This window comes from Malaclemys terrapin, chromosome 3 (assembly GCF_027887155.1).
Source record: "Malaclemys terrapin pileata isolate rMalTer1 chromosome 3, rMalTer1.hap1, whole genome shotgun sequence".
In the NCBI taxonomy this organism is placed as follows: domain Eukaryota; kingdom Metazoa; phylum Chordata; order Testudines; family Emydidae; genus Malaclemys; species Malaclemys terrapin.
This window is the reverse complement of record NC_071507.1, coordinates 60,388,756-60,414,346: the sequence shown is the minus strand read 5'-3', so window position 1 is coordinate 60,414,346 and position 25,591 is coordinate 60,388,756. Positions and strand designations below refer to the sequence as shown.

Sequence of the window (25,591 nt, the reverse complement as noted above, 5' to 3'; positions counted from 1 at the left end):
GGATCTTCCACCTGAATACTTTAAAAATAGAGACACAAGACAATAATTGTAATCAGGCAAAATGGGGGAAAGAAGGTTCAAAAACGAAGGGAAGTTGTCCTCCTCCAAACAAAATTAGATACAGGTTTTCCTTTTAGTCTTCTGCATGGAAGGCATCATAGGTTTTGAATGGAAACTGCTGTATAAAGCTAACATGTTATATAAAAAAATGTATGGAAATCTGTTAAATTATAGGAACTAATGTGTGTGCCTACAGCCAACACAGCAGTAGCCCTATGAGTGAAAGGTATAGCTCCTTCACTGAAGGCTGCTTGGGTCAAGGTAAAACAGCCAGAAAGAGTTAAGGGCTACCTGCCTGTCATATATCTCAGCAGGGAATTTAAGGAAAGAGTGTTCTTTTTTCCAGGGGTTGAGATAGGCAAGGGGAAAGCCTCTGGTGCTGCAGCCCTCGTTGGTCAGAGGAGTTACTTTATTTTGATGTTACTCTTGAGTTTTGTGTTTGAAAAATCAATTGTATCCTGAGGCAAGGACCTGAAATGGACTTGGGTGTGAGACTGGTTCCTTTCTGTGCCAGTAAGATAGCCTACCAGCTTACAGGTCTTCTTTCCCAAAAATTCCATAGAATGTAATATAGAGGGAAATCTGCACAGTGATTTCAAAACTTCAGCAGTAATCTTGTAGACATTGATAGAAATATCAAACCTGGCAGGAGCAACAGTATATTGCAGACTGATAATCTAAAGAAAAATGACCAAAAAGTTTCCCTGTCATTAGTAAAAATATCTACTTGGATGCAATTGAGTGGCTTATTGGCCTACGGCTATGATTCTCAAGAAGTGTCAGGTTATGATCCTGGACAAATCTCCTAAACTCATGATTAGCTGCCATTGCAGAACACATGAATTATATAAATAAAATAAAACAGAGAGCTGAACAACAAAGCCCCAAGGGATGTTCTCTTTTCCAGGATCCTGATTGTAATGCTCTTTTCAACATGCCTCTGTCTTGCTCAGTAAGGCATCTGACATCTTCCGAGACCAGAATATTATTTTAAAATTGGCTCCCTGGAGCAGGAAGCCAATTTCTTACATTATGATGCTAATACAAAAATCATAAATACAGATTTAGAAGTATGGATTTAAGTGACATTGTTTGGAAAAGGAAATAATTTAAAATACATATTTCATGGTGTTTATTTAATAATTATATTGTGGCGCACAGATTTGTATTTCTGTCCCTGTTGACTAACAATGGAGCAGATTTAAAATAACAGATTTTTTTGTTGTATGCCATTATTGTCTAACTATGCTTTATTCTTAGTCTAATTTAGCAAAACAAGAAGGACGTTTGAAAGTAGCTAATGCAGAGTTAGCCACAGCTCAGGCATTATTAGATGAGAAACAAGCTGAACTGGATAAAGTGCAGGCAAAATTTGATGCAGCAATGAAGGAGAAAATGGTGAGATAAAAATATTTTATGAATATAAAAAATGGTTTGCACACTGAAACTTTAAAGAGTTATATAGTTTGTGTTTACTGGTTCAATCTGTTCAGAATACAATGAAAGATAAATTGGAGAATAATGTGTAATTACTACAAATGAGTTCCATTTAACCCCTCTTCTTTATGATGCAATGGCTCAGGGAGTACTTGCCCCTTATAGAAAAGTGATTTTTAATGCAACAGCATTTTGCTTATCTTAGTTTAATTCTGAAGGTTTTAAAACTTAGCTAGGAAAATTGTTTATTTTAAAAGCCACTTGTGTGAAACATGGGGACCAGGAACCAAGCTGCACATCCATTCAGGGCCTAGTGCTTTTTGAAGCTCCAGTAGGGGTCTCAGTTCTTGACTTCCTCAGTTTTCCTTTAAAAAATTTGTTTGGGTCTCTCCATGCATAGGGCTAGTATTCAATAACAGGTAAGTATTCTTGATAAAAAATAGTTTATAAATTTTGTAAATATAGTAAAGGTCTTTGAATAATAGAATTTGAAAGTTTAATGAGACAGGAAAACTTGTCCAATTTTAGGACCTGTTGAATGATGCAGATGTGTGCAGAAGAAAGATGCAAGCAGCCTCTGCACTTATAGATGGATTGAGTGGTGAGAAAGTTAGATGGACTCAGCAAAGTAAGGAGTTCAAAACTCAGATTAACAGGTATAGTATCTGTTAGACAAAAGAGCAAGATGTCTATAAAATACAAAGACACTATTTGCTAATAAAATACCCTTCCATAGGTAATTTACAGTGCACAAACTTTGTTATAGTCTGTATTTTGCATGGAATTTGAGAAAAATCATAACAAATGATACCAACATATCTAGAAAATAGAAGTTTTCTCCCACAGAAAATTCCAGGTGTTTGGGTGTTTTCATTCTGAATTAGAGCAAAATCTCAAGCTTTGGAATGTCCCATGAAAGGGAATATTCTGTTTCAGGAATGTACTAATACCGCTGCCCATCTCAGTCTCCCTGTCCCCCAGTGCTGCTCTTTCCTCCTATGTCATAAGATGGGAGGAAGAAGGAGGAAAAACCCTTGGGCTGACAAGGGGGTGGGAGGGAAACTCCTAGGTTAATGAAGGAAGAGGATGGGGGTGGAGGGAAACCCCCCACATCAGGGGTCGGCAACCTTTCAGAAGTGTGTGCCAAGTCTTCATTTATTCACTCTAATTTAAGGTTTTGCGTGCCAGTAATACATTTAATGTTTTTAGAAGGTCTCTTTCTATAAGTCTATAATATATAACTAAACTATTGTTGTATGTAAAATAAATAAGGTTTTTAAAATGTTTAAGAAGCTTCATTTAAAATTAAATTAAAATGCAGAGCCCCTGGACAGGTGGCCAGGACCCGGGCAGTGTGAGTGCCACTGAAAATCAGCTCGCGTGCCACCTTCAGCACGTGTGCCATAGGTTGCCTACCCCTGCCCCACATTGATGATAGGAATGTGGGGCGGGGGGGAATGGAGGAGGAAAACCCATGGCTGGTGACAAGGTAAACTCCTGGGCTATAGACCAGTGGCTCTCAACCTTTCCAGACTACTGGACCCTTTCAGGAATCTGATTTGTCTTGCGTACCCCCAAGTTACACCTCACTTAAAAACGACTTGTTTACAAAATCAGACATAAAAATACAAAAGTGTCACAGCACACTATTATTGAAAAATTGCTTAATTTTTCATTTTTACCATATAGTTATAAAATAAATCCTCTGGAATATACCAGTAAATATTGTACTTACATTTAGTGTATAGTATATAGAGCTGTATAAACAAGTCATTGTCCGTATGAAATTTTAGTTTGCACTGGCTGAACTGTGCTTTATATGTAGCCGGTTGTAAAACTAGGCAAATATCTAGATGAGTTGATGTACCCCCTGGAAAGCGTCTGCGTACCCACGGGGTACATGTACCCCTGGTTGAGAACCATTGCTCTAGACAGGGGGCTGCCCAGAAAGCCTCAGTGTAGGGAAGCCTGGGAGCAAGGCAGGTTGGCAGCCTGTGAACCAAACAGCCCAGGGAGGCTGGAAGTTTAGTGGACTGAAATAGTAAATGACCATGCAATTAAATATTGTATCATAATGTTGTCTGCATAGGCAACCTTAATTCTGGCATGTCTTAACTTTTGAGTGCTGACTTTGCAACCTTAATGTACTTTTAAAGTAGTTTTTTTGGATGTAATTTATGTATAGGATACCAAGATACAACAGCAATAGGTACATTAGAAAAGCTTAGATAGATTTAAAATAAATGTGGTGGAGACTTGCTTATAACGGGAAGAGGCCAAGAGAGTGCATGCTAGAACTTTATTAAAATTAAAATTCTCGCTGTCTTTCTGGTCAGTATACTTCGTCGGGCACAGGTATCCAAAGGATATGAATCTATGGAGAAAATTATTTCTTACGGAAGTAAAAATGTAGTCAAATAACTACACAGGATTAAAACTGTTAATGAGTAGCAATAGGTTTATCCCATTTATTTGATATGATCATTCGACTGAGTAATGAAAATGTAATTCTTGTTTATGACATTATCCTTCCTTTCTCTGTCATGTTATTTTACATAAAAACAATTGCAGATAGTTCACAACTAGTTGAGATATTTATGTACAGTATATACTCTATCTTAGAGTAAATTTTCGAGTTTTTCGGTTGTTTGTTGAACTTTGCTGTTTTGGGGTCTCATTGGACCTTACCTTAAAGTGGTGGTTTCATCTCTGAAAATAGGATATAAGAAGTGTTCCTTTTGTGCAGCTGTGTTCCTTGCTGTAGATGGGCATGAAAAGTGCCTATTATGCATTGGGAAGAGGCTCTCGGCTAAAAGTTTTGAAGTATGCTGCTGCACAGCTTCTTTCCTCATTCATCACTAATGTGTAGTGCCTCCCATCTGTGGAATTCAGAGATGGTCCAATATTGTTGCTGGTGGCCCCAGGATTAAACCACCAGATTTCCTGCCTCTCACAGAAGAACAAATTGACAGTTCTTTTTCTCCCATTTTGTTTTATATTTTAAATGTTTATTTGTTTCATGCAGTGCTGACTTCACCTTCAATATTTATTAGATACATGGTTTCCCATACACATCTCCTTTGAGGACATCATACGAATTAAATTAGGACTTTTGATGAAAAGCAAATGATAAACATAAAGAGATTTCATGAGTTTTGGGAGTCTCAGATTGGTGCAGCAGTAGCTCCAACCATGAAAAATGTAGTCACATCTTCATATTCCCACTTATGGGTATTGTACAGTCTAGTGGTGCCTAATGGTAGAACCTTTTCCATGTGGTGTCCATTACAGTGCTCTCATACCCCGCTCTCCCCTCTCCACTCAGTACCTCTGAACATTCTGAGGGCGAGGCTATATAAGGGGATGCAGCACCTTCTACCACTTCAGTTCCTTCCAACTGCTTGTCTAAACGGAAGTGAACCGCTCTGGTCCATTTGGATCCGTGTTTTTTTTCCTTCCATCATAAGGTTGTACTTTAGTGATGAGTATAGGTTGTTAGATCAGTTCCAGGTTATGGAAGAACCAAAGAATGTGAAGCTGGGATTCCAGAGGTATGCTTCATACCCTGCTGTCTTCCTGGCATCTGATGTCCACATTAGGTGACTCAAGTGCTTGGGAGAGGACCACTCTTTTGTGGGAGTTTCGGCTCCTGTGACTTCTTGTAAGTCAAAGCAGTTTAAGGGTTCCAGGAAATCGGAACTTTTGTCAAGTCCAGCTGCAGTTCCCACTGCTCCAGCAGTCAGGCCTTTGAAGCTGCCTTTGTTGGAACCAAGGGCCACATTGTCAACTCTGGCTGTCTCGGTTCCAAAGAAGTCTAGGGAAAAGACAACACTGTTAGCAGTGCCAGATCCCACATGTCAGATTTATCAGTTCCATCCAATTCTGACAACCTTACAGTCACAAAAACAAGGTTGGTTCTGGTCTCAGTTTCAGGAGCCAATAAGATGGATTTGGTTATTTAATTGGATCCTGTGCCACCCAAAGTCTTTGGCTCTGGCCATAATCCTTGCTTTGGTTCTGGGTCCATCTTCTGGTTCTGAAGAAGACTTTTATTTTTGTAGCTGATGTGCATTGTTCAGCTTCTGGGCATTCCTTGGAGCTGATTGAGAATCAGAGAGTCTTGATAAACAGATAAGTTTTGCCAGTTCTGAGTTTGGCATCTCCTTCGCCTGAGAAAAGAAGATCAGAAGAGATAGTTAGCCTTTCTCCTGGTACCTCCTCCTCCTAAGACTCCCATAGGTTCTCCATGAAGAGTTTTCTCTCACTTTGTTTCTGCCCTCCCTCTGGATTTGTTGTCTGTGGTGCATTCCATCGTGGATCTGAGGCCAGATCTATACCTAGAGGAGGACAGAGATAGAATAAAAGATCTGTTTCCTCCTGGTTCAGCCCTTCTTTTGATCCTGGTCCTGCAGGTTTGTTCCCAAATCCCAGTTGCTGGGAAGACTTGCAGTACTGGGTTCCATGATCTTATTAGAGGTCATCACAGGAGTTTTTCATATGTCTTCTGTATGGATGGAGAGGTGATGTTTCATCTGTAAAGGATCCAGTAGTGGCGAAGTCCTACATCCGATTCCACCAGCTACAGCTGCATCTCAGATAGTGGTGCCTGATACTCTGTCTGAAGAAGAGGATGAGAAGATAGCGCCTCTTTTTTCGAATAGGAGTATGCTGATGCAGACTATAATCCCGATTTGTCACCAAATGAGCATGTTAGAGTGGCTTCTGCCGCCTCCCATTCTGGGAACACTCTGCAGTTTCATGATTTAGTGGATCATATGGTGTCCACTTTGGATATGCATTCAGAGCCTGGAGGAGACATCTCATTTGGTGTTTGACATTCTTTGGGGCTACTTCCAAAAATATGATGTCCTTACCAATCCTTGATAGTTTGCTCCAGCGTGCTAAGACTGTTTCATCCACTCCTGCCTCTTATCAGCCTATAGCCAAGAAGGCAGACAAATTATTTTAGATACTCTCTGAGGGGTTTTCATATGTTCATATGCACCCTACACCTGATTCACTGGTACTGACTGCTGCCAGCAGCAGATCAGGATCTGGACAGGCACATTCTTCCCCTGCAGACAGAGAGGGGAAGATTGATTACATAGGTAGAAAGGTGGTTCTCTTCTTCCTCTCTTGAGATTTGATGTGAGAATTGAGAGTCAAGAACCAATCAGCAAGGCCCTTCCTTTGTCTGCTTGGAGACAAGCTAGCCCATTTATCAGCCAAATGAAGGCTTTTACCTTGGACAAATGGGTCCTAGAAATTATACAAAATGGCTATGCCATTCAGTTTGAGAAGCTACCTCGTTGGTGCAGAATGTACTGCCTAATTCTAGAAAGCTGTCTACCAGATGGTACAATTTGAAATGGACCAGATTTATGGCTTGCAAAAGGGGAAAATCTGATTCTCCTGTTTCAGTTCCATACCTTGCATTTTAGAATATTTAATACACTTAAAAATTGAGGAATTATCTAAACTCCTCTTTGAAAGTTCATTTGGAAGCTATCTCTGCTTGCCATTTTTTAGTTGACGGCAAAATGCTGTTTGTGCATAATACAGATAAGAAGTTTATGAAAAGGCACTCTAATATGTATCCCTGTGGCTGGTTTTTATCTTGTTGACCCCTTGAGTCGGGGGGGCGAGAGGTAACCCCGCTTCTTTACGCCTATGCCTGTATTTACAGACACCCCCGGTAGTCAGCACAGTGTGGCCCAATGGCCAGGGTCTGTATATTATCTCCCCCTGAGTGGCATAATGCGGCCTAGCAGCCGGAGTCCATGCAATTTGCCCCTAGGGCAGGGCGGCCCAATGTCCAGAGTCCGCCTAATTCTCCCTCCCTTAGTGGGATAGCACGGCCTAATGGCCGGAGTCCACACTGCCCCCTTTGGAGGCAAACCAGGGTATCAGGTAATTGGGGGCCATCGCAAAGGGGCGGCAGCCCCTGGTAGGGGGGCCTGGGCCCACCTGACTCCACCAGGCCCTGACCCAGGGCCCTGCCAGTGGCAGAGCGGTCCGCCACGGGGTCAGCGGGGAATCCTCCTGAAACACGCTGACCTCATCATAGTGGGAGGTACCACTCCCCTACCTTCCCTGGGTCACTTTCTACAGGTTCTCTGGCAGCACTAGTCCATATGGTGTTGGGGTCTCCAGGTTCCCCAGCACCAGACACTCCCTGGGGTTCCAATAGCTGCAGGCCTCTGATCCAGGTTTCTGGCTCTTCAGCTCCAGGCTCGTCAGCACCCAACACTCCCTAGAATTCTGTTAGCGACAGGCCTCTGCTCCAGGTTTCTGGCTCTTCAGCTCCAGGCTCGTCAGCACCCAACACTCCCTAGAATTCTGTTAGCGACAGGCCTCTGCTCCAGGTTTCTGGCTCTTCAGCTCTCATAGGTAAGGGCTGTAGCATCTCCCGGATTGAAGCCTCTGCTGAGTGTCCTTCCTCCTTAGCAGCCAGCCCTGACTGAGCAGCTCTGCAGGCTTTTATACCTGACTTCCAGTTGGAGCATGCCCAGCAGAGCCTCACAATCCCCGTCACAATCCCCCTTTGAGAAATCCTGTCCCTCCTTGAGATCTTAATGTAGTTTAGGTGCACTCTTGAAGCCACCTTTTGAACCTTTGGCTGAGAGTTCTTTATATTATCTATCTCTTATGATGACAGTCATTATTGCCATAACTTCAGCCAGAAATGTGACTGAAATAGAGGTTACCTACTAGTAATGAGGAGTCTGGTGACGCCTTAAAGACTAACAAAATAACTCAGTGGTTTGAACATTGGCCTGCTAAACCCAGGGTTGTGAGTTCAATCCTTGAGGGGGCCATTTAGGGATCTGGGGCAAAAATCCATCTGGGGATTGGTCCTGCTTTGAGCAGGGGGTTGGACTAGATGACCTCCTGAGGTCCCTTCCATCCCTGATATTCTATGATCTGGATATAAGATTTCGTGGGTAAAAAACTCACTTCTTCAGATGCATGGAGTGAAAGTTACAGATGCAGGCATTATATAATGACACATGAAGAGAAAGGAGTACCTCACAAGTGGAGAGCCATTGTTGACAGGGCCAATTCAATCAGGGTGGATGTAGTCCACTCCCAATAATAGATGAGGAGGTGTCAATGCCAGGAGAGGCAAAGCTGCTTCTGTAATGAGTCAGCCACTCCCAGTCCCTATTCAAGCCCAAATTGATGGTGTTAAATTTGCAAATGAATTTTAGTTCTGCTGTTTCTCTTTGAAGTCTGTTTCTGAAGGTTTTTTTGTTCAAGAATAGTGACTTTTAAATCTGTTATAGAATATCCAGGGAGGTTGAAGTGTTCACCTACTGGCTTGTGTATGTTACCATTCCTGATGTCCAATTTGTGTCCATTTATTCTTTTATGTAGGGACCATATGTACATGGCAGAGGAGTATTGCTGGCACATGATGGCATATATAACAGTAGTAGACGTGCAGATGAATGAGCCCTTGATGGTGTGGCTGATGTGGTTGGGTCCTCTGATGGGGTTGCCAGAGTAGAGATGGGGACAGAGTAGGCAATGAGGTTTGCTACAGGGATTGGTTCCTGGGTTGGTGTTTCTGTGGTGTGGTGTGTAGTTGCAGGTGAGTATTTGCTTCAGGATGGGGGGTTGTCTGATAAAGTGGGTTTTAGCCACGAAAGCTTCTGCCCAAATAAATCTGTTAGTTTTTAAGGTGCCACCGGACTCCTTGTTGTTTTTGTGGATACAGACTAACATGGCTACCCCCTGATACTTGACTACTAGTAACTGTTGATCTCTGAGAGTTCCCTGTGTGCATTCACACTACCCATCTGCCTTCTTTTCTGCCTCAGAATTTATTAATATATCAGAATTCTGTGGTCAAGTTTGAAGGAACTGAGATGGTCAGGGGTGAACTCACATATAGTGTAGAATGATGATGCCATTCTCACGGAAGACTGCTTGTGCACCCTCCAATGGATATGTATTTTCAAAGCAGTTCCTCAGCTCAGTACCAGGGGAACCATGTCCCAAAAGTGTGAATGCATAGAGGTAGTTCTCAAAGAACAAATTCCTGGTAAGTAACTTTTTTTGATATATGCATTTCAAAATTTGGTGGTTTAACTGCATGGTATACAAATGGTACATTATCTCATAATTGTGGTTTTATCCCTTTTCTAGACTTGTGGGGGATGTTTTACTCTGCACAGGGTTCCTTTCATACTGTGGCCCTTTTAATCAGATCTTCAGGAACCTTTTGCTTAAAGATTTATGGGAAGTAGAGCTGAGAGTTCGGAAAATCCCTTTTACTGAAAACTTGAACCTGATTTCAATGTTGGTGGATCAACCAACGGTAAGCTTTGTACACTGTTGATTTATTGTGAGTTTAATTTTAATTTCATATTCATAATGTTCAGTATGTTATTGCTAGTTAGCATTATCGTGATTCATTTTTTTTTTTTTTTAGAAAATGTTATGAACAATATTGTTATCAGTATATAAGAACTGAATGAGCATATAGGTATCACTAAACCTTTTTTTTTTTAATATTCTTAGAGCTCAGACACCAACACTCCTATAAAAATAAGATTATTCTCAGAGTGATTGACTGCCCCAGGTGGCTGATTAGTAAACGAGCATCTAGGCTGGACCTAATAAAGGTTACCCAAGCTCAATTAGAGGGAACCCCAAAGGTGAGACTGGAAACTCCTGTGAAGAGGAGCTCCTAGGAGAGGCCTGAGCAGGAAGCCTAGAGGATAGATAGAGACAAATACTTGACTCATGTGGGGGATAGATGCACTAATAATGACCCAGTCACCCCGGTGAAATGTTGGGGTGAAAGTTTTGTTTATGGGCTGCATTGGCTTTTCTGTTAATAAATGAGATGCTCCACAAGAATGTGCTCTTTAGAATCAAACATTATGTTTGGACTTGTTGGTACCCTGGGTGAAATAAAAATCAAGTAAGGGCTGATCTGCAACATATGCCTGCCTGCAAATGGGCATGCCAGGGCAGCCTGGAATGATGACAGCCTGAGAAACCAATTAGCCTGCCTTTTCACATTTGGAAGGTGGGCCAGGACTAATTAGAAATAAAGCCCAGGTGGGGGGGAGCAGGGCTTGTTTCCATCAAGAGCTGGGTGAGCCCAGTTGGGAGGAGGAAACCCAGATGAGAGAGGGTGCGCAGTTCCTTCTCTCTCTGAGAAGCAGCCTGAAGGAAGGTTGAGAAGGAGAAAGGGGAAAAGACCAGAGAGGCCTCTAGCTCAGAGCTGGAGAAGCCTAACTGGGGTCTCCTGAACCTATGAGTAAGGAGAAGAGTCGGCCAGCCCCTGAATTGTGGGTAGGATTAAAGCACAGAAGGACAGTCTACCATAGCAGATTTACACCAGATGAAGTGGCTGTCAGCTTGGCTGAAGGCTTGTTTTTTGTACACATTTTTTTAGTACTTTGGAAAAGGACTCTGAGGCCCGAAAAGGGGCAGGACTCTATAAAGTGTTCTAACCAGAGGGCTACAACACCTTTATGGCCGGAATAGGACTAAGGACAGTGAGGGTAGGGTTACCATCCGTCCGGGTTTCCCCGGACATGTCCGGCTTTTTCAGTGTTAAATGGCTGTCCGGGGGGGATTTCTAATTAAGTAGAAATGTCCGGGATTTCCCCCTTCCCCTTGTGCGGCATGGCTGATTGGACGCCTGGCCTGATTGAAAGCTGCCCGCAGCCACTAGGGCCTCTAGCAGCCAGAGTCCCTCCCCCGCTCCCTCCTCCCCCACAGAGCAGCGGGGCTGTGTTTAATTCCATGTGGAGCTCGCAGTTCTCCCTCTGCCGGGTGAGCGGGGGGAGCAGGGCAGGCGGCAGGGGGTGTGTGTTTGAGGCTGCAGGGGCGGGGGGGTGCAGAGGCTGCAGGGGCGGGGGGGTGCAGAGGCTGCAGGGCGAGTGGGGAGCAGGGGGCACAGAGGCTGCAGGGGTGGGGGGGGTGCAGAGGCTGCAGGGCGAGTGGGGAGCAGGGGGCACAGAGGCTGCAGGGGCGGGGGGGTGCAGAGGCTGCAGGGCGAGTGGGGAGCAGGGGGCACAGAGGCTGCAGGGGCGGGGGGGTGCAGAGGCTGCAGGGCGAGTGGGGAGCAGGGGGCACAGAGGCTGCAGGGGCGGGGGGGTGCAGAGGCTGCAGGGCGAGTGGGGAGCAGGGGGCACAGAGGCTGCAGGGGCAGGGGGGTGCAGAGGCTGCAGGGCGAGTGGGGAGCAGGGGGCACAGAGGCTGCAGGGGTGGGGGGGTGCAGAGGCTGCAGGGCGAGTGGGGAGCAGGGGGCGCAGAGGCTGCAGGGGTGGGGGGTGCAGAGGCTGCAGGGCGAGTGGGGAGCAGGGGGCGCAGAGGTTGCAGGGGTGGGGGAGTGCAGAGGCTGCAGGGCGAGTGGGGAGCAGGGGGTGCAGAGGCTGCAGGGGTGGGGGGGTGCAGAGGCTGCAGGGCGAGTGGGGAGCAGGGGGCGCAGAGGCTGCAGGGGTGGGGGGGTGCAGAGGCTGCAGGGCGAGTGAGGAGCAGGGGGCGCAGAGGCTGCAGGGGTGGGGGGGTGCAGAGGCTGCAGGGTGAGGAGGAGCAGGGCAGGCAAGGGCATAGGGGCTGCAGGGCGAGTGGGGAGCAGGGAAGCACTTAGTAACCCCCAACCAAGATCAAAGCGGGAGGGAAGAGGGGGAATGCAGGGTGCTCAGAGGAGGGGGCAGAGTTGGGGCAGGGACTTTGTGGAAGGGGTTGGAATGGGGGCGGAGAAGGGGTGGGGTTGGGGCGGGGTCGGGGGTGGGGAAGGGGCGGAGTTGGGGCGGGGCCGTGACCGGGACTGGGGCCCCGTGGAGTGTCCTCTTTTTTAAATGTTTGAATATAGTAACCCTAAGTGAGGGGAAACTGAAGCAAAAGTTGTTGCAGTGCCACAGCTAACCAGCAGTGGATATGTTGGAGCATCAACTTTGCCACAGTCCCATATCATTCTGATGTGAATAATTCACAGCAGAAATATCATTGTATTTACAGTATTATGTTTTATTGGTAAATTTTGGTCATGACCACATTGTCTGGGTGTGGCTTTCTGATCCCAAATCTATATTTAATACTGGCGATAACATGTCTGTGATCAAATTTATTACAAAAAAAAGTATGTTGTACTGAAAGTCAACACACTGTCATTTTTGATTTACAGTAGAATCTCAGAGTTACAAACGCCTTGGGAATGGAGGTTGTTCATAACTCTGAAATGTTCATAACCGTGAACAAAACGTTATGATTTTCTTTCAAAAGTTTATAATTGAACATTGACGTAATACTGCTTTTAAACTTTACTATGCAAAGAAAACTGCTGCTTTCCCAGGACCAAATTTCCAATTAGGCACAGTAGGCACATGCTTAGGGATGCCGGCATTCTAGGGGCGCTTAAAAGTTAAAAGTGGGTTAAAAGTTTAATTTTGTATGGAAAACATGAAGGTCAGCTGTAGGCAGCGGGAACGCTGAAGATGCTGTGCCTAGGGGCATATAAGGTGTAAATCTGGCCCTGTGTTTTCCCTTTATTTTTTAGTAGTTTATATTTTTAACACAGAAGTTTACTGTATTTGCTGCCTTTTTTTTTTTTTTTTTGTCTTTGTTGCTGCTTGATGGTGTACTTCTGGTTCCAAATGAGGTGTGCGGTTGACTGGTCAGTTCGTAACTTTGGTGTTTGTAACTCTGAGGTTCTACTGTACTAGAATTTTCATTACAGGTGCAACATAATTTCATAAGAAAGAGGTTGCATAGTTGTTGTCAGTTTGTGCAAGTCAAATTTGTATAATGTTTTTATAATTATTAATGATTTTCACTTAATTCGGTGCACAAAAATACAGTTTAAAAATTAGCTAAAAAGTTATTTGGGGAGAAAAACTGTGTAAGAGCCCAGACTTTAAGGTGGAGGAGAGATTATTGCTTATAGTAGTGTGATTGTCTCTGCCCATGTTGGGAATCCATTACTGTTGGGCTTCAAAGTGACCCATGTCCATTATTCTTGGCCACAGGTAAAGCGATATCATGTGAAGTCCTTAAAGGACGGATGCAAAGGATTTCCTATGAAAATGTCCTCATGCTCACTGTGCCTTGAAACCCCATTTTTTTACATTTAAAGAGCATAATTAAATGTGAAAAATGGTAGCTAATGTGCAAAGTTTCCCAACTTGCATGTGCTGATGCTGGTTTGCACATTGAAATGTATATTTTTGTCAGCTCTGTAGGCATTTCTGCAGGCTAACCCATTATCTCCATATTTGTACATTTGGCCCAAAGTTTCAGAATTATTACGTTATGTTGATGATTTTCTTTTACCTAGATTAGTGAATGGAATCTGCAAGGGCTGCCAGGAGATGAACTCTCAATTCAGAATGGTATAATTGTTACTAAGGCAACCAGATACCCACTTTTGATAGACCCACAAACTCAAGGAAAAACCTGGATTAAACAAAAAGAAAAGGGTAACGAATTACAAGTAAGTAACAAAGTTTTAAATAAATATAATTGATTGTATCATTCTCCCTCTATCCTTGTCATCTTAGCCCTGGTCTACCCTATCAGTTTAGGTCGAATTTAGCAGCGTTAGATCGATTTAACCCTGCACCCATCCACATGACGAAGCCATTTTTGTCGACTTAAAAGGCTCTTAAAATCGATTTTTGTACTCCTCCCCGACGAGGGGATTAGCGCTGAAATCGACCATGCTGGGTCGAATTTGGGGTAGTGTGGATGCAATTCAACGGTATTGGCCTCTGGGAGCTATCCCAGAGTGCTCCATTGTGACCGCTCTGGACAGCACTCTCAACTCAGATGCACTGGCCAGGAAAAGCCCCGCAAACTTTTGAATTTCATTTCCTGTTTGGCCAGCGTGGCGAGCTCAGAGGTGACCATGCAGATCTCATCAGCAGAGGTGACCATGTAGTCCAAGAATCGCAAAAGAGCTCCAGCATGGACCGAACGGGAGGTACTGGATCTGATCGCTGTATGGGGAGAGGAATCCATGCTATCAGAACTCTGTTCCAAAAGACAAAATGCCCAAATATTTGAAAAAATCTCCAAGGGCATGAAGGACAGAGGCTATAACAGGGACCCGCAGTGGTGCCACGTGAAACTTAAGGAGCTCAGGCAAGCTTACCAAAGAACAAGAGAGGCAAACAGCCTCTCCGGGTCAGAGCCCCAGACATGCCGCTTCTGTGATGAGCTGTATGCCATTCTAGGGGGTACCTCTACAACTACCCCACCCCCGTGCATGGACTCCGTCAATGGATTCTCACACAACAGGGATGCGGATTTTGGGGACGAGGAAGATGAGGAGGAGCGCACAGCAAGCAAGCGGAGAAACCATTTTCCCCGACAGCCAGGAACTGTTTATCACCCTGGAGCTAGTACCCTCCCAACCCACCCAAGGTGGGCTCCTGGACCTTGAAGGCAGGGAAGGGATCTCTGGTGAGTGTACCTTTGTAAATATAATACATGGTTTAAAAGCAAGCGTGTTTAATGATTAATTTGCCCTGAAGACTTGGGATGCATTCACGGCCAGTACAGTTACTGGAAAAGTCTTTTAACATGTATGGGGCTGGAGCAGAAATCCTCCAGGGAAATCTCAATGACGCTCTCCTGGATGTACTCCCAAAGCCTTTGCAAAAGGTTTCTGGGTAGGGCAGCCTTATTCCGTCCTCCATGGTAGGACACTTTACCACGCCAGGCCAGTAGCATGTAGTCTGGAATCATTGCATAACAAAGCATGGCAGCGTATGGTCCCGGTGTTTGCTGGCATTCAAGCAACATCCGTTCTTTATCTCTCTGTGTTATCCTCAGGAGAGTGATATCATTCATGATCACCTGGTTGAAATAGGGGAATTTTATTAAGGGGACATTCAGAGGTGGCCGTTCCTGCTGGGCTGTTTGCCTGTGGCTGAACAGAAATCATCCCCGCTGTTAGTCACGTGGTGGGGGGAGGGGTGAAGCGATCACCTCAGAGAATTGGGTGTGTGTGGGGGAGTTAGTTGGGTTTGTGCTGCATGTTAACCCAAAAACCGCAGCCCCTCCTTTTAAATGGCTAACCCAACGGGTGCTTGGTATGGGACATGAGGGTGCTGCTGTTTGAAACCATTCCCACATGTTATGAAGGTTAAAGAAGCCAAAAGACTGGCTTACCATGTCTGCCTGCAAGCCAAATTGTGTTGCCCGCTGGCCCTGCGTGTGTGATCTCTCACACCAAACCAGCAGGCCCTCAATATAAGAGACAAAGTGCGACCTTGTAAAGAAAGCACACATGCTATGTAATGTTAACAGCTTGGTTCACCGTGAAAGAGTCTACCCATTGTTCTCTACAATGTGTCTTTTTAAATACTACTCTCCCTTTCTTTCCTCCCGCAGCTGCAAATGTTTCAACGCTTCCCGTATCATCTCCGTCCCAGAGGCAAGCGAAGATTAGAAGACGAAAAAAAAGCACTCGCAATGAAATATTCTCTGAGCTCATGCAGTCCTCCCACACTGAAAGAGCCCAGCAGAATGCGTGGAGGCAGACAATGTCAAAGTGCAGGAAAGCACAAAATGAACGCGAGGACAGGAGGGACGGGAGCAAGAGGAGATGTGGTGGGATCAAGAGGAGAGGTGGCGGGAGCGTGATGAGAGGAGGCAGGAAGCAATGCTGAGGCTACTGGAGGATCAAACCAATATGCTCTGGCGTATGGTTGAGGTGCAGGAAAGGCAGCAGGAGCACAGACCACTGCAGCAGCCCCCTGTGTAACCAACTACCCTCTTCCCCAAGTTCCATAGCCTCCTCACCCAGACGCCCAAGAACGCAGTGGAGGGCCTCCGGGCACTCAACCACTCCACCCCAGAGGACTGCTCAAGCAACAGAAAGCTGGCATTCAATAAGTTTTGAAGTGCAGTGTGGCCTTGTCCTTCCCTCCTCCACCACCCCACCCGGTGCTTCCCTCCTCCCCGACCCCTCCCGGACTACCTTGGCAATTATCCCCCCATTTGTGTGATGAATTAATAAAGAATGCATGAATTTGAAACAACAATGACTATTGCCTCTGCAAGTGGTGATCAAAGGGAGAAGGGGAGGGCGATTGGCTTACAGGGAAGTAGAGTGAACCAAGGGGCAGGTTTTCATCAAGGAGAAACAAACAGAACTTTCACACCGTAGCCTGGCCAGTCATGAAACTGGTTTTCAAAGCTTCTCTGATGCGCAGCGCGCCCTGCTGTGCTCTTCTAACCGCCCTGGTGTCTGGCTGCGCGTAATCAGCAGCCAGGCGATTTGCCTCAACCACTCACCCTACCACCACGCCTCCCCCTTGCTCTCACAGATATTGTGTAGCACACAGCAAGCAGTAATAACAATGGGAATATTGGTTTCACTGAGGTCTAACTGAGTAAGTAAACTGTGCCAGCGCATTTTTAAACATTCAAATGCACATTCTACCACCATTCTGCACTTGCTCAGCCTATACTTGAACAGCTCCTGACTACTGTCCAGGGTACCTGTGTATGGCTTCATGAGCCATGGCATTAAGGGGTAGGTTGGGTCCCCAAGGATAACTATAGGCATTTCAACATCCCCAGCGGTTATTTTCTGGTCTGGAAAGTAAGTCCCTTGCTGCAGCCATTCACACAGACCAGAGTTCCTAAAGATGCGAGCGTCATGTATCTTTCCACGTTGATGTTGGTGAAATGTCCCTTGTGATCCACCAGTGCTTGCAGCACCATTGAAAAGTATCCCTTGCGGTTTATGTACTGGCTGCCTTGGTGCTCCGGTCCCAAGATAGGGATATGCGTTCCCTCTATTGCCCCACCACAATTAGGGAATCCCATCGCAGCAAAGCCATCCACTATGACGTGCACATTTCCCAGAGTCACTATCCTTGATAACAGCAAGTCAGTGATCAAGTTGGCTACTTGGATCACAGCAGCCCCCACAGTAGATTTGCCCACTCCAAATTGATTACCGACTGACCAGTAGCTGTCTGGTGTTGCAAGCTTCCAGAGGGCTATTGCCACTCGCTTGTGAACTGTGAGGGCTGCTCTCATCTTGTTATTCTTGCACTTCAGGGCAGGGGAAAGCAAGTCACAAAGTTCCATGAAAGTGCCCTAATGCATGCGAAAGTTTCGCAGCCACTGGGAATCATCCCAGACCTGCAACACTATGCGGTCCCACCAGTCTGTGCTTGTTTCCCAGGCCCAGAATTGGTGTTCCATGGCATGAACCTGCCCCATTACCACCATGATGTCCAAATTGAAAGTCCCTGTGCTTTGAGAGGAGTCTGTGTTCATATCCTCATCACTCTCGTCACCGTGCTGCCGTCGCCTCCTCGCCTGATTTTGAAGTTTCTGGTGCTGCATGTACTGCAGGATAATGTGCATGGTGTTTACAATGCTCATAACTGCTGCTGGGATCTGACTGGGCTCCATGCTTGCCATGGTATGGCGTCTGCAGGAGAGCAGAGTGGCAGCGGAAGCGGTCATTCGATGACGATTGTTTGCCATTGCTTTCACGGAGGGAGGGGGACCTGACCACATGTACCCCAAATCACAATGTTTTTGCCCCATCAGACATTGGGAGCTCAACCCAGAATGTCAATGGGTGGCGGAGACTGTGGGAACTGTGGGATAGCTACCCACAGTGCAACGCTCCGAAAGTCAACACTAGCCTTAGTACTGTGGACGCACTCCGCCGACTTAATGTGCTTAGTGGGGACACACACAATCGACTATATAAAATCAATTTCTAAAAAATCAACTTCTATAAAATCGACCTAATTTCGTAGTGTAAACATACCCTTAGACTGTAAGCTCTTTGGGGCTGAGGAGGTTGTGAAGGCTAGGACTATAACAGCGTTTAAAAGAGAACTGGATAAATTCATGGTGGTTAAGTCCATTAATGGCTATTAGCCAGGATGGGTAAGGAATGGTGTCCCTAGCCTCTGTTTGTCAGAGGATGGAGCTGGATGGCAGGAGAGAGATCACTTGATCATTGCCTGTTAGTTCCACTCCCTTTGGGGCACCTGGCATTGGCCACTGTCGGTAGACAGGATACTGGGTAGATGGACCTTTGGTCTGACCCGGTATGGCCGTTCTTATGTTCTTATGTTGTTCTTATGTTCAGGATGTGTATCTCCACATGTGTTCGTATGAACATAACATAGAACAGTCAATTTCTGATGCGGCTTCTGAGAACTACAATATAGAATATTAAATAAATACTAAAACATTTAATGCAGGATAAAATAACTAAGCTTCTAAATATACAGACTGAATATCTCCCTGTTTACTAGGAAAAAGATTAGTTGCCCACAAAAATGTCTATTCTGACAGATTTTCCCACCCTTTACTTCACAAAGCCCCAATGGATGCTCCCTGTGCTCAAGAGTTTTGGTACATGCTGCTCCTGCTGATGTGTCCAGGCTGCTTATTTAGTTAAGCTGGTTAATTTTAAAATAGGAGTTTGAAATAACTGCAGAAAATCCGGAAATTAAAGAGAAAGTAAAAAGAGCAAATCACAGAAGTCTTAGCTCTCTGGGTAGGAGGAATGGAGAGTGGTAGTCTATAAGGATGCATATCTTTACAGAACATATATTTACATATATTTACAGAAGCAACAGAGGGTCCTGTGGCACCTTTAAGACTAACAGAAGTATTGGGAGCATAAGCTTTCGTGGGTAAGAACCTCACTTCTTCAGATGCATCTGAAGAAGTGAGGTTCTTATGCTCCAATACTTCTGTTAGTCTTAAAGGTGCCACAGGACCCTCTGTTGCTTTTTACAGATTCAGACTAACACGGCTACCCCTCTGATATATTTACAGGTAAGCTTCCTTCTTTCAAACATACCTATCTGGACATAGATTTGGTCTCTTTACTCTTTTCAGAATATCTCTGAAAGAAAAACAAAGACACTGGAACAAGCAGAGAGCAAACAAAAAAGAAAGAAGTGCCTGGGTAGCCCAAAGTTATTTAAATGTATGTCCTCAAGCTAGATGTCAATTTATCAAAAAACATGAAAAGTAATGTTGATCACAATTATATCAAAGCTTAATATGAAAGAATAGCTAAGCAAAGTTAGCTGAAGTAGCTTGGATAGGGAAGCCTGTGTTTTTAAAAGGATTAATCCAACTCTTACAGTTTATTGAGTATCCTTATTGTTGCTGCACTTGGGGGCTAAAGCAGAGAACCTGGGTTTAAGGGGGCACAGATTAGTGATGCAGTAGCAGAGTAGAAAACAAACAAATGGTTGGGTGAAAGGTGGTAACAACTCAATTCTTTAATGATCTGCATCAGACTTTGGTGACCTATTAGTGAAAAGCACCGAATCCCACTACAATGAATCTCTTGAATCATCTTCATTAATTCAAAGTTGTATTGTTAATACATTTCACTTATACATGACAAAATATTTCTTACCAGAAGAACTCTGATTGCTACACTAAGCCAAATGAACACGTTGCTTTCTTTTAAATGCAAAAACAAGCAAAGCAATTTTGCTAGTAAATCCTGTGGTTTTCATAAAGAACTTTGAACACATAGTTCATTATTATAAAGACAGAATTATTTCCTTTCAAAGGTGACAACTTTGAACCACAAGTATTTCCGCACACACTTAGAGGACAGCCTTTCATTGGGAAGATCACTTGTGATTGAGGATATAAGTGAAGAGCTGGATCCAGCACTGGATAATATATTAGAAAAGAATTTCATTAAATCAGGAACCTCTTTCAAGGTTAGTTACCTAACAGAAGAATTATAATAAAGTGTTTATTTTGTGTTGAATGATAATTCTTTATTTAGCTTTCTAAAGCTGTACTAAATGGAACATATTTTATTTTCTATGGAGTAATACAAATGAATTGAAAACAGCAAACTGAAGTAATAAAATGTGATGTTTGTGATGACATGTTAATCTAATAGCAAAGTAATATGATGGAGTGTAAGGAATCTGAGTTTAATTAGAGGTCACTCCTGAGGCTTCCAAGCCAGCAGTCAGTTGCATTAATCCTATTGAATGGTGGGGGTGCTTTCTATTGATTTTTTTTTAAGTGATGCCCAGCTAGCCCCCACTAAGGCCTTGGCTACACTTACCAGCTAGTTCGATGGCTGGAAATCGAAGTTCTGGGTTCGACTTATCGCGTCTAGTCTGGACGCGATAAGTCGAACCCGGAAGTGCTTGCCGTCGACTGCGGTACTCCAGCTCGGCGAGAGGAGTACCGCGGAGTCGACGGGGGAGCCTGCCTGCCGCGTGTGGACCAAGGTAAGTTCGAACTAAGGTACTTCGACTTCAGCTACGTTATTCACGTAGCTGAAATTGCGTACCTTAGTTCGAATTAGGGGGGGTAGTGTAGACCAAGCCTAAGAATAGAATTAACAGGCTTCAGAAGAAATGACATCTAACTCAGTGGGCTGATCATAATGATACATGACCTTTAACTTTTTGGAGTGTGCTTTACTGGTAATAAGAAATATCTGTCCTTCTCTTGTGTCTTTTTATTCTTGTGCTCAAATGACTCATACAGTTCCTTTCCCCTTAATTTAATGATATAACAGCACACATATACAATTTTGATTTCCTAGAGGAAATGAGGGAAGTGTCCATCTACTTTGTTCTAGCACACATTATGGCTACCATTTTTCCTCTGCAATTCTCCCCACCACTGTGACTTTCTATAGATCAAGAAAATCACCTAGATGAACTATGAAATGACTAAAAACTGAAGAATCCCCAACTAAAATAACTGTATCCTGTTTAATCCTAAATACCCAACATAAATCATTTGTCTTTGGGGTATTTTTATCTTTATTAATTTTCAATGTAAGTATGTATAATTATATTGGAAGCTAAAGACTACTTGACAGAGGCTGTAGTCCAGATTATTGGTGGTAATGAGAACTGTCTCCTATAAAACTGTTTAAACATTCTTTTCTTTGCTATTTTGATTGAGTTGCTAGAGCAGGGTAGGCAATAGTGGTGAGTTGGAGATACCTCCTCCCTACCCACTTTCCCCAGGGGTCGTGTTTGAAGTAGCCCAGGTAAGCCTATGTGTGCATGATAAGGGAGCTCTACCCACTGCTTAAACTTCCTTGCACTAATGCACACACATACAGTTTTTAGGGAATATGGGAAATGATTTGTGGGTTTAAAACAGCTGTGTGGATAGAATATGTAACTGATGTATGCAGTACTTTATAAAAGTGATTGAATAAGATACTCATTTTTGCAGAGATACTTTAAATTCATCTTGTAATAAAGATAAGACAAAACTATTTATTCTACCTTGCTTGATTAATTAATTTCTTCCTCTGCTCTGTTTGTGAAAGAAACATGATTTCCGTAAAGGTCAGCATTTTCTCAGGATTTGAGTCTTGAGCTGTGATTAGTTATGTTTGAGTTCAAGATTATAATGATAATGCCCTTGGAGTCACTGAAGCCCCACACTGGAAGTAGTCCCTGCATGTATCTTGAGATTAATACTACTTTTATAACACATCATAACTGCTAATCACTTTTTGTTTCTTGAGCTTTACTGATGGAGCTTGCTTTTTTTTCATAACTTGACCTGTGAAACAGATATACTAATTTTCATTTATGATCTTTCAAAGATGTAAATGTTTCCGTGGTTTGTACACAGTCAGTCAATTAGCATTACTGGTTAAAACCAAATTCATTTGCTGTCACTTGACACTTGTTAACTTTTTCTTCAGGTGAAAGTTGGTGATAAGGAGGTAGAGGTAATGACTACATTTAAAATGTATATTACTACAAAACTACCCAATCCTGCTTTCACACCTGAGATCAATGCTAAAACATCAGTTATTGATTTCACTGTTACAATGAAGGGACTTGAGAATCAGTTACTGAAAAGAGTAATTCTTACTGAGAAACAGGTAAGCTAGCAAGATGAACAAAGAACTGCAATACTATTTGTGCAATAGTGGTACTTACTTGTTTATCTAACGTCAATATGTGGGAAGAAAAATGCAAATAGAGATGGGCAAACTGACAATCTTTTAACATTTTATTAAGTTTCAGAAAGGAAATTTCTAAACAAAAATACACAGTTGTGGGTTTTCTCTGAAGAGTGAGAACTTGTGGAAAAGAGGCCTGTCAATGTATCAGTGTCTAGTATCAGAATTAGAAATTATATACTGCAATTTGACATTTATTAAGATAGTTGAAGCTGGATAAACACAGGAAAAACATGCTACTTAAACAAAGAAATAAAAAAAGTTATAGAAATAACATTTATTTAAATAGGGAAAATATAACTGACATAAAATATAAGCTCTAGTAAGCAGCAGTATGGATAAGTTCTTTTTAAATATGATGCAGTGGTATAGTCAATAAACAGTTGTATCGTTTTCTTGATTTCTGATATTAGGAGCTGGAAGGAGAGCGAATTAAACTCATGGAAGATGTAACTTTTAATAAGCGGAAGATGAAAGAATTGGAAGACAATCTTCTCTATAAACTAAGCGCAACTAAAGGTTATATATTAATGAGTAAAAACTGGGATTTTTATAGGGAAAATAAAACTAATCAGTGTCAATATGGAAGGGCCTTTATGTGAACCATAAACAAAGCAAGAAATAGTATATTAAACCACACTTACCCTTTATCAGAAGCTCATCTAAAGAAAGTGGAAGAAGGTGACTAGCATTTGAGATGAACCCTCTAGACATGCTCATCTATGTATGTATGGTCATGAACTGGTATAGTTCCACTGGGGAGAGGCCGGATCTGGTGAAGTCACACAGGGGATCTTTACCATTTGCACAGACTAAAGTTTCATAGAGGTGTGATTTGGTGAAAGGGAATATGAGGGAGGTCAGAGAAGGAGAAATCCAAAGATCTGCCATTGAAGCTGGTGCAGATGCTGTGGAATAGTTTCGGTGTTGAATCCTGCCCCAGAGGCCCTGGAATATCTGTATCTCCATTCCATGGAGATCCTCAAGACCCAAATGAATTAATGAGTCCGTGGAAACTGTTTTGGCTCCGTGTACCATATATGGGGACCAGTTTCCCTTTTTGTCCTATTGTGGGACCTGCTCTCTTTATATCTGGAGGAGTGTTACAGCTAAAAGAGGATCACCATATCAGAACCCTGACTCCTTATCTGTTGTGCATCAGTATTGTATGTAGATGCAGAATACAATTAAGTCTCAGTGCTGACTTGGTAGGAACATCAGGAGTGTGTGTGGTGCTTATTATAGATGTCTCTTCTGAGGGGAGATATCTCTTCCACAAAGGAAAAAAATGTTTAGTTAGTATATCAATGCCTCTATTGAAGGCAGGCACTTTATATTGCTCTGGTAGTCTAAAGGTGTCTTAAATGGGGTATAATCACTTACATGCCTTTTAAGGTTCCTTTAAATTGCCAGAGAAGTGGGGGTTTAACACCTACAGTGCAGCTATAGTAGGAAGAGAGATATAGCTACTTCAGCCAGATACTCAGCTGCTGTAAACTGGTGTAGCTCAGAAGTTAGTGCAACTAGGCACATTTATACCAGTCCATTGTGCAATAAAATAGGATTATGGAGCAGCTTTCTTAAAAATACCTGTCCTGATTGGATATAAAAGCCAAAATCATTTTTAGACTCACTATGCACATGTAGGGTGACCAGATGTTCCGATTTTATAGGGACAGTCCCGATTTTTGAGTCTTTTTCTTACGTAGGCTCCTATTACCCCTCACCCCGTCCTGTTTTTTCACATTTGCTGTCTGGTCACCCTATGCACATGTATCTTAGGCTAGGTCTACACTACACGCCTGAAATCGGCGGGTAGAAATCGATCTCTCGGGGATCGAATTATCGCGTCTCGTCGGGACGTGACAATCGATCCCCAAATCGACGCTCTTACTCCACCAGCGGAGTTGGGAGTAAGCGCCGTCAGCTGGGAGCCGCAGAGGTCGATTTTGCCGCCGTCCTCACAGCGGGGTAAGTCGGCTCCGATAGGTCGAATTCAGCTACGCTATTCGCGTAGCTGAATTTGCGTATCTTAAATTGACCCCCCCCTGTAGTGAAGACCTACCCCTAGTGGACTGACTCTCCTGGGAGTTGCCAGCAGCATGTCCCACTCTCCTGATATCTGAAAAAGAGAACAAAGAGAAAAGGACATTGAGGCCTTGTCTATAGGGGAAAGGATTTTTTTTTAAGTATATCTTTAGATTATGCAAAAAATAATAAACTGCCTTGCATCCAAACACAAATGATATTTTGCATTATCTTGTGTCTTATCCTAATATAATTAATCTTCATGGAAGCAACTTGATTCTAGTTCTAAATGAGACATAGTGCTGAAAACTTCATATAGATACATCACCATTTCTTAACAGCTATGCCACTGTCACCTTCTACCACCCTTCCACATTGCTTTGAGGACCTGGGGAATTACAGACCAGTCAGCCTAACTTCAATACTTGGAAAGATACTGGAACAAATTATTGAACAATCAGTTTGTAAGCACCAAGAAGATTGAGTGGTAACTTATGTCCAATATGGGTTTGCCAAGAACAAATCAGGCCAAGCCAACATAATTTGCTTTGACAGAGTTACTGCCTAATGAATAGGGGGAAAGTAGTAGACATAATATATTTTGATTTTTGGTAAGGATTTTGACACTATCTCACATTACATTGTCATAAACAAAATAGGGAAATATGGTCTAAATGAAATTACTATAAGGTGGGTGCATAACTTCTTGAAGAACCCACTCAGATAATAGTTATCAATGGTTCACTATCAAACTGTGAAAACATATGTAGGGTCCATCCCTACAATATTTTCATTGGTGGCTTGGATAACAGTGGAGACTATGCTTATAAAATTGGCAAATGACACCAAGGTGAGTGGGTTGCAAGATCTTTAGAAGACAGGATTAGAATTCAAAAGGACTTTGATAAATTGGAGAATTGTTCTGAAATCAACAAGATGAAATTCAATAAAGACTAGTACAAAGTTCTAAACCTAAGAAGGGAAAATAAAATGCATAAATACATATAACTGGAATAACTGGCTAGGCAGTAGTACTGCTGAACAGGAGCTGGGAGTTATATTGAATCACAAATTGAATATGAGCCAACAATGTGATGCAATTGTGAAAAAGGCTGATATCAT

General features: G+C 43.3%; 1 protein-coding gene across 1 annotated transcript in view; it reads left to right on the top strand.

The window, feature by feature from the left end:
• Positions 1–25,591, top strand: part of DNAH8 (dynein axonemal heavy chain 8) — a 581,193-nt gene that overhangs the window by 474,175 nt on the left and 81,427 nt on the right. Inside the window, exons 72-78 of the mRNA XM_054024546.1 lie at positions 1,321–1,458; positions 2,026–2,153; positions 9,649–9,820; positions 13,799–13,954; positions 20,046–20,201; positions 22,178–22,360; positions 22,855–22,960. Of these exons, the coding sequence (XP_053880521.1) occupies positions 1,321–1,458; positions 2,026–2,153; positions 9,649–9,820; positions 13,799–13,954; positions 20,046–20,201; positions 22,178–22,360; positions 22,855–22,960 (1,039 nt within the window). The remainder of the gene's footprint in view (positions 1–1,320; positions 1,459–2,025; positions 2,154–9,648; positions 9,821–13,798; positions 13,955–20,045; positions 20,202–22,177; positions 22,361–22,854; positions 22,961–25,591) is intronic.